The 15,924-nt window shown below is 37.9% G+C and overlaps 1 protein-coding gene across 7 annotated transcripts in view; it reads left to right on the top strand.

Moving 5' to 3' along the window:
* The window catches only part of NCOA2 (nuclear receptor coactivator 2), a 195,152-nt gene that overhangs the window by 127,604 nt on the left and 51,624 nt on the right, over nt 1–15,924 (top strand). For 6 of the 7 annotated variants that reach the window (XM_069854222.1, XM_069854224.1, XM_069854219.1 and 3 more), the window contains one exon: nt 11,104–11,222. In XM_069854222.1, coding sequence (XP_069710323.1) covers nt 11,104–11,222 — 119 coding nt within the window. The remainder of the gene's footprint in view (nt 1–11,103; nt 11,223–15,924) is intronic. The other variant, XM_069854225.1, reaches the window with a different exon arrangement.

The following is a 15,924-nucleotide window of genomic DNA, read 5'->3' as shown; positions in this document are numbered from 1 at the left end:
GCATCCATTTTTGCAAGCGAGTAAGTAAATTGCAGACTAGAGAAAAAGATTGTGTTCTGATCTAATGCACAGACTTGGTGACAGACCTGCATTAACCACCCTCATGCCAAGGAGGGACATGACTGGAGTCTGACCTTCAGTCTTCAACATTTTCTGGTTAAAGCTACATTTGTTTGCCATACTCAATGCGACGATTCCCAAACAGGGGCACCTCTCTCCTTGACTGCATCATATCAGGAGCCTGGGGCTGTGAAAGACCAGTGAGGCTGCTTGCCACAGCAGACCCACTGCCACGTCAAGGAGCATCCTTTCCAGTGAGCTGCCAGTTGCCCGAGGTTAAGGAAACTGTGTTTAAGGCCAGACAAAGTTTCTTCTCAGAGGAGAACTGATAAAGCTACTGAGAAAATAGAGAAAGCAATACTTTTTATGTTTAATTATTTTTCTGATTATGGATTATACTGATTTATTTTAAGACTAGGTGCCGATTCCTACTTCATTACTCTGAAATAGAGAAGAAGAAACGATAAAGCCTAATTAATTAGCTAATAAGTATGGTTTAGTCTATTGTAGGGAACCCATTTGTACCTATCAGTTCTATTAACAGGCATTTTAAAATGTGACAGAACAAATTAATGTAATTGAGATGGAACGTGACTCTATCTAGATGTAAATCTCAGCAACAAGATAAGCCAAACTTTTTTACGGTAATGAAAAAAGATATTTTAATTTTAGAGAATATCTTAAACAATACGTGTTAGTAGTCATTACCATTCTTCCAACAGCCATGCCGAATTCATAAGGTAGCTGAAGCAATGTATCCACTGTTTAAATATATGAAATTAATCTTAAATGCAGTTTCATAAAGGATTTGGATTTAAAAATTCCTTTAAGTAACTAACATGCAGAAGTAAACAGGTTGTTTTAGGAAGCTTTTGTTTTTCCTTCTGCTTTCCTTGCAATAATAGGGACATTTCTGTTTCTAAATTGACTTAAGTGTTTGTCTGAGGCCTGTGGTGGTAGGTTAGACAAGCAAGAGGAGGTGCCCCAGCTTCTGTTTCTGAACACTGAGCTGTTGTAGGAAGAAAACTTCACTTGCCCTTCATGATTTAGAGCTTTTATTAAAAGAGATATATCTACTATAATCTGGACTGTAAGAAGCAGTAGGAGCCCTGTTATCTATGTTAGCATGGACACATTAAATTAAAATTGGTTTTGTTCTTCCTTAGCTGTCTTCAATTATCTGTGCTCTATTTTGGCTTACACTTTATTATGGAAATTTTTTCCTTTCATGAACTCACAGGGAGCCCATGATCCATCATATTTCTTTTTGGGATGCCATATTAGGTATCTTGAAAACTTTTGCAGTTATCAATAGTGATTTATAAAAGCAAAAAGATCTTTGCCTGTTCTTGTGAATGATCTGGTGTGTCACCAAGATTTATCATCAGCATCCTAAATAAAGAAGATACTTCGTAATCGTGGCAATGTGGCATTCCAAGAAAGTCTCATCTGTTTTCTTTTAACAGGTGGTTGAGTACGTAAGAGCGAGGCTTCAAGAAGTGAAATCTGGCTAGATTAATATTCCTTTGCAGTATGTTATTTTGGCCTAAGTTTGGAAACCTATAAGTTTAATTAGCTTGGCAATTGCATCTGCAGATTCTAGTCTAAATAGTGTTAACCCTTGTATCTTTATTTACAAAATCTTGCCTGTGTTTTTATGCGTCAAAGAACCAACTGGAGAGCTGTTAACTTTTGTGAAAGCGATATATTATTTCTGAGACAGTATTGGAACCCTGTTTTGAACAAAATTATCAGTGTGTGCCATATTTCTTGTCTTTGAAAACATCAACTCAGCCAAAATGTTAAAGAACATGGGGCTCCCACCATTTAGACACTGATATTAAACTGTTTTTAGAGATGAATTATCAAAACAAGATGATGTTACTTATTAAGTAAATGTCTAACACTTAGAGGATTGTAAATGCTAAAAAAATACATAAAAATTTTCTGTCCTAACTCAGTGCATACCAAAGAAAATAATTATTTTGTTGAACTGAGTGATGCCAAATATTTGTTTCTAGTATTTCAGTGCATAGGTTAGTTAGCTTGGCTCTTTCTTTTGAGATGAAGCCATATTAATGTAACAGATTTTAGTCAGTGCTGATGGATGCATGGTGTTTGAGTAGTTTACGTGAGTGTTTTGAAGTTATCAAAACACCAACATGGGCAAAACTGATTCCTGACTGTGTACGTGTTTGCATATACAGCTACAGATACATATATTTGAATCTGCTTATCTGATTCCAGAATAGAATAAGTAACTGATTAAATCGAGAGGTTTTTTGGGTAAGGCACCGACAGCCAATCTACTTGATCTATCACGTATACTCCTGCATTGAGTACAGTATTTTAGGTACTTATTTTCTGAATTACACCACAACCAGTTGAAGATTTGAGATTATAACGCTACATGTTTCTAGGAAGTGTAAATGCAACCCCCCATCCCAAACATCGGTATTTTTTAAAGTATTTTAAACCAGTGAAAATTATAAATTCTTAGCAGCATCCTAGATTTTGCCTTTTCAATAGGGAAGTCTCCTGGACAGGCAGCATCTTTGATGATTGATTTATTTATGCTCTTTCTCTAGTCAGTCAATATACACTAGAAAGATGGTGGTCTTTTTGAATATGGGATAAAGAACGTAGCTTAAAAACACAGGAAGTAAATGCAAACCAATGAAAACAATAGTGGAAAAGGTCAATGTTGCAGCATGTCCAGGGGGTCAACAGGTGAAGGTGTGATGAAGGCTTAATTCCATGTTCAAGAGTTCTTAATGAAAAGAAGCTTTCTACTCTTAATATGGTAGTTTTATGTATCCTAGCAATTTAAAATGAGGCATGTGGTGAGAAATAGTTTCTGGATCCAGGGTTGCTTTCAGTCTTAGTTTAGATTTCACTTAAATGTTAGGATGATAGTTGTCCTTCTGTGTCTGTATCATTGATAAATAAAAACAGTAGAAATAATCTCAGCAGGGCAATTATTTTACCTACTGTATTGTTTTGTATTTTCATTGTGTTCTTCACCAACTGCTCCAGTGTGGATCCCTTCCATGGGGTGCAGTCCTTCAGGAACAGACGGCTCCAGTGGGAGTCCCCCATGGAGTCACCAGTCCTGCTGACAAACCTGCTCCAGCATGGGCTCCTCTCTCCATGGGTCCATAGGTCCTGCCAGGAGCCTGCTCTCTCCTGCACTTCCTACAGGGTCACAGCCTCCTTCAGGCACACCCATCTGCTCCATTGTGGAGTCCTCCATCCCCTCCTTCACTGACCTTGGTGTCTGCAGAGTTCTCTTATATATTCTCATATTCTCTTCTGACTGCTGCTGCTGTTGCGCAGGGTTTTTCCCCCTTCTTAAATACGTTATCTCAGAGGTGCTACCACCATCACTGATTGGCTTGGCCTTGGCCAACAGTGGGTCTGTCTTGGAGCCAGCTGGCGTTGGCTCCAATATCAGTCATGGGGCAGCTTCTAGCAGTTCCTCACAGAAACCATCCCTGTCAGCCCCACCCCTAGGCCTCTGCTACCAAAACCTTGCCACGTAAATCCAGTTCAAGTCCCCAGTTCTTAACCTACCAGAAACTAATGAACTCCTGAGGTTTTCCCAGATGGAGTTAATCCCTGCCACTACATTAAGTACATAAATGCAGGAATAGTAGGTGCATAGGTGAGGGAATGACCTCAAGCTCCACCAGGGGAGGTTCAGGCTGGACATTAGGAAAAAATTTTTCACAGAAAGGGTCATTGGGCGCTGGAACAGGCTGCCCAGGGAGGTGGTTGAGTCACCTTCCCTGGAGGTGTTTAAGGGACAGGTGGACGAGGTGTTGAGGGGCATGTTTAGTGATTGATAGGAATGGTTGGACTTGATGATCCAATGGGTCTTTTCCAACCTGGTGATTCTGTGATTCTGTATTTCTGTAAATAAGGCTATTCCTGTAAATAGCATTGTCACTTTTAGTTGCTGCTGTTAAATCCAAGAGTTGGCAATCTCAGAGAAGCTATTTAAGTGTATTCGTAGAGGATGAGACTCAGCCTCAGCATTGTGAATGGAACCGTGTGCCAGGAACGCAGCATTGTGATGTTCCGGCTCACAGGGCGTGGAGCCAACTGACTCCTGGGACAAAGGGAGGAAGAAGGGGGCTCTTCCGCTGCTGTCACCTGTCCGCTTTCTCACTTCTAAGAAATAGACCTTTGAGTCTTGTAAAAATGAGGCAGAAAAAGTAATTGTAGATGTGACAACAGAAAAGACAGGCAAAATGAGAATGAGGACAAGAAGAAACTAAGGAGAAGATAATAAAATGCGTATGAAAGTATTTAGCAAAAAATACAGAGTTACTTGGCTGCTTCCAACGGTTAAATATTATTCTTGGTGAGTTGAATTTCATTATTTTTGTCCTTGATAGTTTGATTCTTTTTCTGTTTAACTGAGCTGAGGGCAATTATTTCTCAGGCAGTACTTCTTACAGAAGTTGTATTGGGTGACAAAAAATGCTGACCTGTACAAAAAGAATGATGGATAAATGTCACAATCAAGAGAAATGAAGCTAGCATTACTTTTACATATTAGTACTTTCATTTGTTGCTGTTCCTAAATCTGTCTTGGTTTATCAATGTTTATTTTACTTTCAGTGTCCATGAAAATTTTATACACTGGCTACTGTTACTGAACTCTCTAAGGTCAGGTATCACTTAAAGCTTGAAAAGCTCCATGAATGTTTACCTGTATTTAGTGGGTTTGTGAGAATGCAAAGCTTTTCATAGAGCTCGTGTTTTACTGGTGCTTACAGTGGGACAGTGTGGCAGGAATGTGTGGGACAGGAGAGCAGCCGTGCCAATTAGAAGTTGAAAACACAAAGAAGAAATTACAGTGTTGTAAGTTATTACTCTTGAGTGAGTAACTGAGCTTACAGCTTTCCGCAGGGTTTTAGCTTAAGCCTTGGGGTCACTTGCCATTTCAGTGTGCTTCCACCAGCAGAAGTAAATACGAAGCAAAACCTTGTGGGTGTGATGAGTGGAGCAGGGCATGGGGCGGTGTGGAGTGAGCCTGGGATGGGTGGGCACTTGGCCCGTTCCAACTCAAGAAGAGCAGAGCCACGCTAACAAGAAGGCTGTGAGTCAGGGAGGTGGGCAAAGCTGTGCCCTTAAACTGCTCACAGTGAATAAACGTGCTGAGAAGAAGTGCAGCTGTGCTTTCTTAATATGCACTGCAGGAGATTTCAGCAGCCTGATGATATATCATGCATTAATGTTGAAAAGATAAACACATTTGGAGAGCACAGGAAGGCCTTGTGTTTTTATGTTAGCAGAATGCTTCCTAATGAATAAGAACGTGCTGCTAGCTGCTGCCATATGGCAGCTTTTCTAATTTTAGTTCGATGCAGATGCATAATTCTCCCTTGTTTTACCTCTTAAAACCTTCCTGAGATGTTACGTAGTTTTTCCTATAAGACTTGATCTATAGATGGGCGGGAGGGGGAATATAGATGGGTGGGAAGGAGGGTATTCAAGAGTCTAATAGCTTCTTTGCTCTGGGCAGATATATGCTTTATGATGAAAGAGCAACCTCACTACATAATCACTTCCTTAAAATAGTAACTAACTTTATTCACAGGGATGGATAAGCTGGTCTTAAAATTGATTACTGAAATAGTTGCTGTTTCTTGGGCACTGGTTTCTTGAAAAATTACTTGCTTTCAGGGAAAAAAACCCAACTTGTGTCAAGGCATTGGGAACTAGGTAAGAAATGTGCATGTGGATATCATGTTCCATGTGAAGCGTGGATCATAGTGCTTTGAATTACACAGCTACAAGGCAGAGCTGCTTTCCCTGTGGTTAACCAAGCATCAAAATAACTTACACGTTCTTCACTGCTTTGTTTCATCGTGTGTAGTGATCCAAAACTTCTCACATTACCAACTATAAGAATTCTTTTTTTGATTTTTTTCTGTCTTTTATTCAGGTTGATACATTTGAAGGCCCTTTTTCTGTAGCCCTATTCATGTTAAAAAGTTCCTGCCTATGACCATAGTCAGTATCATTGCTTAGCAATAGTAATACATGGATACTATTAAATCTGATATTGCAAATGTAATTAAATCTAATACTTAAAACTTGTAATGTTGACTAAAGTTTAACAGTTCACTAAGTATACTTTCTATTATATGGTAACATTAGTTTTTAATACTGTATCTACACTTATCTTTGGCCAGTTACATACTTTTACTGTTTCCTTGATTGTTTGTTTGGATTTATTTGTAATTTTAGGAGAGATGAGAAGGATCACACAGGCTAAACTTACAAGTATGCATGAGGCAAGACAAAAATAGTTGCCTAATGTATACAAAAGATGCAGGAGATAAATTGGTTTCAAGACAATTGTAGTATAAAATTCAATTCCATGTTTAAACATTATATAGTATTTACAATCACTTTCAAGGCATGTTGCAGTTACTGTTATAAGATTCTTGATTCATGTGATTTTTCTAATGTGCAGAGTTGAGCTTTCTAGTATCCCTTATAATAAATCTCTTTGCTTATACTTCTCACCTATTATTTTTGATCAGTAGCTTTTAGACTTTGGGTGCTGCTCTGTCTGGTGCTTAGCCAGCATCTCTTTTTTGCTCGTCTTGTTCTATGAAGAACTTTAAGTGTTTCTGCTATGAAAAATAAACTGTGTGTGTTGATACAGATTTTCTCTGAGGTTGTGCTTCAACTTTTTGCAGTCCCTACAGAGGCCACGGTTTTGTTCTTTCCTTTTAAAATGCATTTTGGTTTTGCAGAGCATCAAGGGAGGGAAGTTTCTGTAGTTGGTTTCATTAAGGAAGTTGGAGTAGAAGTTGAGTACAGACAAACAGATCTTTTTGGGTAGTTCAGCCTGACCACCTGTGGGAAGGGAGGGTTTGAAACACAACCAAGAGAATATGATGTCTGTCAGTAGCACTTCTGAGTCTGCTGTCAGAAATCCAGAGAGAACCAACATAGCTTGAGTTGGGAGGATGGAAAACCAAGAAGGTTTCCTAAGTTAAAACATAGCAGGAGACTTCCAACTATTGCTTTTGGCTTCTCTTTCTCCGACTTACAAAGTTCTGTTAAACTAATACAATTTCACAAAGGTTTGCTTTCAGAATCTGGAATGAGCTTCAAATAAAGCTTGAGGCTTTTCCACTGATAGACTTGTCAGAAAATATTTGTGAGGACTTATTTTTCTCTTCTTTTGTCCTTATATTAACATAGAGAAAAGTAAATGTAGTTTATGATCACTAGGAAGATGCCCATTTGAAAATACTAATATGTATTTTAGTATATTAATGCATATACAATCATAAAAACATCCACAGTTTAAAGTCTAAAATCCACACATCACTAAAATGCTACATAATTGGATATGTATATTCTTTGTAGTATCTCTCTCAGGAGTACTTCTGTTTTATTTAATTTTTTTTTCTTTCTCTAGGCTAAACTCATAATTGAGTGAAGCTAATAATTATTTCATATGTGTGAAGTTTATTCCACTGCAATTTAGGAAAATAGGCTTGATCCCTGGTAGGCATACTCATAAGGATGGGACCAATTTCTAATTTAACACTCAAGTCTCCAGTGGAGAATTCCCTGAATAGAAGTGAAGCCATGGGAAGCCCTTTTCCACCCTACTCACTTCCTCCACCAGCACAAGGCTGTGTTTCTCTTTCCATACTAAACCTCTGCTCTGTTTTTGCCGCTATGCCCATAGGAAGCATAATAGTGCTTCCCTAGTGTTTTACATTTGATCAGGGGCATCGCTGTTCTAGGAGGCAGCATCGCTGGAAGGTGTGAGATCAGGAAGCTGGCACCTGCTCTCATATTAGTGGCCACAGTGGAAAAATCTAGCAGCTGTAGTTAGTAACGGGGTACTACCAGGAATTCCCATGGGACTGGAAAAAAGGCTTCTGAGAGGCTTTGCAAGGTTTGGCCTCTACCGCTATTTTCCTAACCCCTAACATTCAAAAATCATTAATCTACTGTAGAAATAATAAAATCTTTGTGCTTTTGATTTGTTTGTAAGGCCCCCAGTGAACCTAAAAAAGACAGGAGAAGTGAAAAAAGGAAAAGTAAACTTTACAGTTTTGCACCAGTACTTAACACCAGAAGCTGCAACTGTTTAAAAAAAAACCAAAACAAAACAAAACGAAACCAAAAAACCAACAAACACAAAACTCATCATAAATGCAGGAGTGTTGTCAGCTCTAGAAATTCATGTATCAGTTGTTGGCTTTTTCCACCCTTCCTGCAATAAAATTTTGTTCTCAATTAGCCTCACATGCTCTATCACTGAAGAGAAGATTTACATTTTGAGACATTCCCTATGCCTGTCTGCAGGACAGCACTGCTGACAGGGTTTGCACTTGCTTTTCCTATATGTGCTGATAGAGTCTTCACGGGAGGCATTGTAGTTCAGTCAAAATGGATTATTTACTGCACAGCTTGGCATTATCAGTAGATGCAGTTTCTAGCATTGACGTAAGTTACTGCTGGTCCTATTCAGAGGCTGTTTGAGGCCATGGTTTCCTATACAATACCATTTAAATAAATGTATAGGGACCCATGGCCTTAATGTATAGCCTTTTCTAAGCTCTCCAGCCACTAAACTTCTTACACAATTAAGTTACAGATCCAATTATAAAGTCTATCATTTGGGAGCACTTGTGATTTGTAATGGTTTTCAGAATACTTAACCAGATGTCATGAGTAGTAGCATATTGTCGTCATCACTTGGAAAAGCAGGTGTAGGCAGTTTTTAAGTCTAAATAGCATTTTCATGCACAAAGGGGAAAGCGGCCTTTCAGAGACTGGATATGAGGCTTGAGAGATCTGTGGTCAGACGTAGTATCACAACTTCTATGTTAATTACTGTTACAGTAATAAAAATCTTCCTCATTTTTCTTTGTATAAAACCTTGCCTGTGTGCATAAAGGAGAACAGTTGTTTTTATAGGTTTGGTTTTGGTGTTTTGAATTAAGTTGGTTTTAAGAATGCAAAAAATGTTCAGCAAATGCTTTGTGTTATGTGAAAAATTATCAGGAAAAAGTAGTGTTTGTAAATTGGTGAAACCAGGAAATACCATGTAGCGAATGCGCTTGCATACCATTGCTGTACTGTATCTGCAGCCCCTCCTTTCCAGCACATATAAGATAATCCCTTGTTCTACAATTCTCAAGATGGTATCAGTGGCAGAAGCAGTCAGGGGATGAAAGCAGGAAGCTTGTATCTGTATCCATTAAAATATTTTGCAGTTTGAAATGAGGGATCGCTTTATGCTATCAGGAACAGATGGGAAACAAATATCACTGACTTTATTAAAAGCTAAACCCTATTTTTAGACTCTCTTAGAATTCTTTCACATTTTTTAGAATATGTTTTCAGTGCTGTATGATCATGTGGTGCCAACTCTGCTATGCTGTAGTATGTAGTATGGGAAGGATTGTTCTTTTTTTTTTCTGTTTATCTCTGGGTTTTGCCAAAAGACGACAAAAGAGAAGAAAACAATTCCACTGCAGTTCTTAGTCCAAACCAGAAACACTGATTTTGTATCCTGGTGAGCTTATGTGGCAGAGGAAGAGTTAATAGTTATTTCTAGTATATTTATTTCTATCAGATCATGCTAATCAAAGTGATTTAAAATTGTTCCGTTAGTTGCAGGAGCCCATCTTCAGAACAATTTTGTTTCACTATTATCCACAGTGGTGTTTTATTGTGTGTGAGCCCACTCTAAGAAGACAGCTAAGATTTTTGTGAGTTCCTTTGCATACAGTTCTTATATGTCTAGGCAGTGTATATTCACACTGACCTTATAACCTCTGTGGAGGAAAGTGTTCAGAGGAACTTTGGCTGCAGTACTGCAGATCTAGAGATAGTGGAAAATACTGTACATTTGGATACATTTTAATTTGTATGACTGATGCTTCAATTTTTTGCCAAGTGTAATTTTCCAAAGGCCTTTTGCTCTATCCACGCATGATACTTTCAATAATTCCTCCAATGAATTTTCTTCCGGTTTTATTGATGTAGAAGGCATAAATTCTTGTTATGATCATTTTGGTGTGCTTTCATGTTTATTAAAAATAATCTATTGCACAATACTAAAAATAAAAAATCTTCAGTGATTTTTAATATTCTAGATTGCCGTATAGCCCTAGCTTTTACATAATTGCTTCAAGAATAATAAAATGATGTTTTGAGTATAGAAGTAGCAACAGAAAATTACTTGCTTCATTAACTTATAATGTAGAATATATATTTTGTATAATGTTTTTATTACTTTTCCCTTAAGCACCAGTATCATTCTTGGAATAGAAAAATTAATACAGTGTCCATTACTTGATAGGAATTATAAACCCTCTATATTTGAAAGTTCCAGTGTGTATGAATATCCTTTGCATTTGGAGTTGCGTATGATCTGTGATATTGTATATAATGGACTAATATATAGCATTATGCTCCAGAAAATCATTATTTTCTTGCCTGTATTTTTCAAATGCAGCGCTTGAAATTCTATGTTGTTTTAATAACATATTGATAAATAAGGCAGTATGAAAATTATGTGATAGTAAAAACGTGGGTGGAGGCATGGGAACAGGAATGAGACTGCTGTTTCTCAGTACTGAAACAGTAGATTGTGGGCTTACGTTTTTCCTTCTAAAAATAGTGATCGTGGAAAAGTTGTGCAGCTGTGAGCTTTGCATGCTCCTTTAAATCAGTCTGTTAATGCACCTTGATCCTGGCTTTTGCTCCTTGTGCCTTCATGAGGAGCCCTTGTCTTTGCCCAGGTTTATGTTTTGCAGTTCAGTACAATGTCTAGCAGAGAAACTTAAGGAATTACTTCATTTGGGTCACAAAACTTCAAAACTGCAATGTAAATATACTAGTTATGCCTTTGTTGAATCATTACGGGAAACTATCTAATCTCATTTTCAGTATTGATGTACTACAACCATTTCATAGCTGGTCACAATACTCTGTGAGCTCTTACTGTATCACTTAAAGAGCACTGCTCTGTCATTTAATACGTAGTTTTCTTTATTGCAGAAAAAGCAGCAGCAGCTAACGAAGATGAAGTGCAAAAAGCGGATGTATCATCTACAGGTCAGAGTGTCATTGACAAGGATGCACTTGGACCGATGATGCTTGAGGTGAAGAGCACACAATTCCTTTATTTGAGCCAGTTCTACTCTCCCTAGGAAGAAGAGCGGTGTAATGAAATGAAAAAGGGCAGTTGGAAGTTGCTGTAAAAGAATGGTCAAGAGAGACAAACCATCCTGCCTACTCTAGGATTATGTTATTTAAGAACAGGCAGCATTTTTCTGCTGGATTCAGTGATGAAACTCACTTTAACTTGGGATGGGGAGAGGCAGAGAAAGATAATTCTTCTGTTTTGTAACAGACAACATGAGGGTCTTCAGTCGGTAGCAAGTCTTGGGTGTCTGCATGTCCATGTTTTCTTCATTCTAAGCCATGACAGATTATGAAGACCTGTTGTATGTGAACATTGACTTACGTATACAGTAGTATACTCATGAATAACACTTTCTCTAAAATTGCATGTCATTGCTATACTGATTTAATGGGTTATCATTTCAGCACTTAGAGCATGACTCTTCCCTCTGGAAAATGAAAGTAATCTAGGAGAGCTTTTCAAACCATGTATTTCAGTTTGTTCAGTTAAGATTTCTGTCTGATTTTAGCTGTTACTTTGATATCCCTAGAGGCTCCGTGGTTAAAACATAGCTTCTAAACATGTTAATGGGTGTGTTGGGTAGGTACATTATCTGTGATCCTAATATCATATGCTACTGTCCTTTGGCACTACCTCTTTATCTACTTAAGCTCACTTGCAAAGTGTTTATTCCTATTCTGACTGTGGGCTTTTTCTGTAAGGAAGAATAAATGTGACTTAGGATAAAAAAACCCAACAAATTCTGAATCAATCTAAAGGAATCAACTTTGGCAGAACCATAATTATTCTGTCACTTCTGAATATTGCAGAAACTAAACGCATGTTATAATATTTTTAAGTATTTGCGTTATTTGCCATTATTTTTTGAATGGAAACATAGTTTTCAGTACTATGTACGAAATAAAGGCTCTGAAATCACAATACTAAGTATAAGGAAGATTAAGTAGGTTAAAGTGACAGCATTCTTCTTTGAAAAGTGGGTGTAACAAATTAATTGATTTAATTTAATATTTATTATGTATGCTCACTGAATTGAACGTTGTTGTTTTCACTATCAAACAAGGTTAAACATCCATCTCTTACACTGCTATGTTAAAATTTATCATTAATTTCCTATTAATTTAATTGTAAGGACCTGGTTTAATCACAGGGAAAATAAGATAAGATGATTTTATTTTTTCCCCCCTGGCTTATCTTGCATGGTTGGCTGTTGCAGGAAACATGAGATGTAAAATCACCCATCTGCTCTGCGATTCCATTTAATTTAGTTTTTCTTCACAGTAAAACTATTGCATATTAACAAAGAAAGATTGTGGAACTAAATTAACAAACTGTGGTCCTTTTGCACCAAGAAACTTAAAAGGATTGAAAGTTATGTTTGCTGTGAAAAGACTACAGATACTTTCTTTGTGTTTTTATCTCCATAAGAGAATACAATTAAGTTATTTCATCTTTACAGACCCTTTTATACAACTTCTTCAAAAACCTATGCTTTTCCATTGCTAAATAACAATAAAAATGGCAGTGCTGATGAAGAGTTTATTAGTTGATTTGGTTTAGAAATGTAATTGTCTGTTTTTATTAAAGAATAGAGCTGAAAATAGTGAGTGTTCCCAGCTGAGGAAAGCGAGTAAAATTCATCACGCAGCTGCCTCTGAGGAATATTTTAACATATTTCTTGGTTAAGGCAGAAATCAGATAGGAAGAGAGGGTGAAAAAATAGTCAAGAGAGAGTTGACAACAGCTCAAAGAGCACAAATGTATTTTCTGTTCCACTATATCATCTAAAATAATATCTGTTCTCTTATTTTCTCTTCCAGTGTGTTGTCCATTATTTGTTCCCCTATTGTCCCAATAACTGAGGAAAGTGTGCTGGCTTTCATTACTCTTCTAGAGTTTTATTTTGGTGGTGTACATCCGGGAACAGAATAAAGAAATTATTGCAGACGTGGAAGCTTCTAAAATATTTAAATGGCTTGGTGCATTAACTTGCTCAAAAGATCGCTGCTGCTTACCTGCAAGTTTATTTTATTAACAGAATAGAAAGAAATGGGAGGGCGTACAAGGCCCTGTATTACTCCAGGCTCAAATGACCACTTCTGTGGTCAGCCCAAGAAACCTCTGTGAGGAAACAGCACAGAGCACTTCCTTGACAAAGAAGTTGCCGTAGTAGGAAATATCAGGGAAAACTCAAAATTACTGTAGGATGCCAGTAACTGTCAATCTCTTGCTTTCCATTTCTGCCTTTGAAAGTTTTCTCCTTAGGACTCCGATAAACATCTGCTATGGCTTTGGTCTTGCAATCCCTTTGAATTGATTGCTGCCAAGCAGAATGGTTTGGTTGAACCCACACCCTTCTGCCAGTGTTAAACGCCATGTGGTTTTATGGTGAGCCAGTTCAGAGGACTGATGTGGCTAGTGTCATTTTTTTTTACTTATTTTATTCTTTTCAGGCCTAACTCAGTTCTCTGGTCCAGCTTTTCCTATCCTCAGACAGTACAGGGAGCTGTCATGCTATGGAGAGGACTAAACCAAAGAGGTCATGCCTACATTGACTTCAAGCAGTGATGAAATGCCATCTAAAACACTAATCCATAGCAGAGATGCTGATAGCAAATTGTATTAGAGCTTCAATCAATTAAATCTTGTAAAACATTGTTAGTTAAACTAAATATTAGTCAGCAGGAAAATGTCATGAATGTTACAAAAAAACACATGGAAAGGAGAGAGCTCTCTAAAGCCAGTGAATTAACAGGAGGAAGGAAGAATGATCAGAAACAAAAATAAAGCAATGACAAAAAAAAAGTCAGAAATTAGATTTTGTGACAATTAACAGGAAAAAAAAAAGACCTAGTTTATCTTAATTTAGAGGCAGTCAGGAGAAGTGTATACTTGTGCATTTGTTTGTGGGTTTTATTATTTTGTAATTTGAAAATAGAACAAACAAAGCATTTGGCAGCCATCAATTCGGTCACTCTGCTTGTGTGTTAGGCTTTCACTACCCATTCCTTTTAGCAGAATCGTTAGCTAACTTCAGCTAGGAAGGAGCTAAGCAGGGGGCTCAGTTCCAAGTCCAGCCAAAGTTTGAATATCTCTGGGAAAGAAGATTCCACAGTTTCTTCCCATATCTGACCACCTTCACAGCAAATTTTTTTTTTCTAGTATCTCCATGAAATCTCCTGTGTTGCAACCTGTGCCTATAGCATCTTGTCCTTCCCTTTTGCATCTATGAATAGAGCCTGTCTCTGTTTTCTTCATAGCCTTCTGCTAGGTGGCTAAAGGCAGAAGTAAAATTCCTACTTAGCCTTCTTTTTTGTACTTGCTGGATTTGCTAACTGCCCAGTTGTGTGTAGTATTTTTAGTATGTGTCTGTAGTCTGTGCACTTGAGAACTGCCAGTGAAGACCGATATACAAGTTGTACAGTACATAAGTTTGGTCGTATAAAAATTGCCACGTGCCTGTATACACTCGCTATGGCAGCTCCTCTTTGTTAGACTGTTGCAGTGAGCTGAGTTCAGGTTTATTACGTATCCACTTACTTTCCATGAACCTGTAATGAATCGTGGGTTGCCTTTTTTTCTGACTTGTTTCTATCCCTGGAGAAGCAATAACTAACAATTGTTCTAGTGATTTCCCACAAGTCCTTAGAGAGGTGAATAAATCAGGCAAAGCTTTAGAAGACTCTATTCGTTAATTATTAGTTGAATGCTTAGACCAAAATTTTGGTGCTTTAAATTTAAATGTATCACCCGTTATCTGCCCATATAACATGAAGTTGTAGGGATATATCCTGAAATATATCCATCAACCACAATCATGCTTACATCTTAAAGTAAAGAAAGTTTGCATGAGAAGTTCTTACTGATACTCAAATTTTTGCTTTGTTCTCGTCAGGTAGAAGTGATGTAGTATTTGGCTTAGGCTTCAGGTAACATACAGAAGGTATCTTGGAAAGAATGTTGCAGCCAGGTTGTCACCATCATGATATGAAGGGTGAAATCAATGATCAGAAATTACTAATTTAGACACTTGTGAGCAGAAAGTTCAAGTCCTTTGGAATACCACCGAGCTGAGTTGAAGAGGTGGAAGTCTGCTTCCTGTTCGCTGCGTCATGTGTGAACTGAATTAAACTACTGTCAAATTAAAAAAAAAATTAAAGCAGTTCCTGGGAGTAGAGTCTAAAAACGCCCCATTCTTGCTGGTCACTGCCTGCTTCCAGGTCTCTTTGCCCTGCTGTGCTTTTAACCCCTTGTGCACCTGGCTGCATCAGGCCTCACTTCTCTGAAGATGCACTGCTGGGGACAGGGAGAGAGCCTTTTTTCTTTCTGCCAGTGTTTGCCTTGCCTTGTGCCAGCACGTCTTCTGATGTTTTCCTGGTTTCAGACTCCCTGTGCTGCATAAAAGAGTGAATAGGGTCTAGGTTTAGCAGAACCAGCTTCTGGTCTGGCTTTCTTATTTTATAGGCATGCAACCTCTTCCGTTCTTAGTGTTTGTTTGTTTGGGGTGAGGTGGGGTAGGGTGGTGGTTTGTTTTCATGCCTGGGTTTCATTATTTTGCAAGGGGTGCACTTTTACATTGGTTTGATGTAAGATTAGTTGCTCAGTCTGAAACATGTCCTGTGCTATTACAGATAAGAATATAAGAACTGGGATAGATG

The sequence above is a fragment of the Phaenicophaeus curvirostris genome, chromosome 3 (genome assembly GCF_032191515.1).
Source record: "Phaenicophaeus curvirostris isolate KB17595 chromosome 3, BPBGC_Pcur_1.0, whole genome shotgun sequence".
Lineage (NCBI taxonomy): Eukaryota > Metazoa > Chordata > Aves > Cuculiformes > Cuculidae > Phaenicophaeus > Phaenicophaeus curvirostris.
Note: the sequence above shows the minus strand (reverse complement) of the source record. Positions and strands in the feature narration are given on the sequence as shown.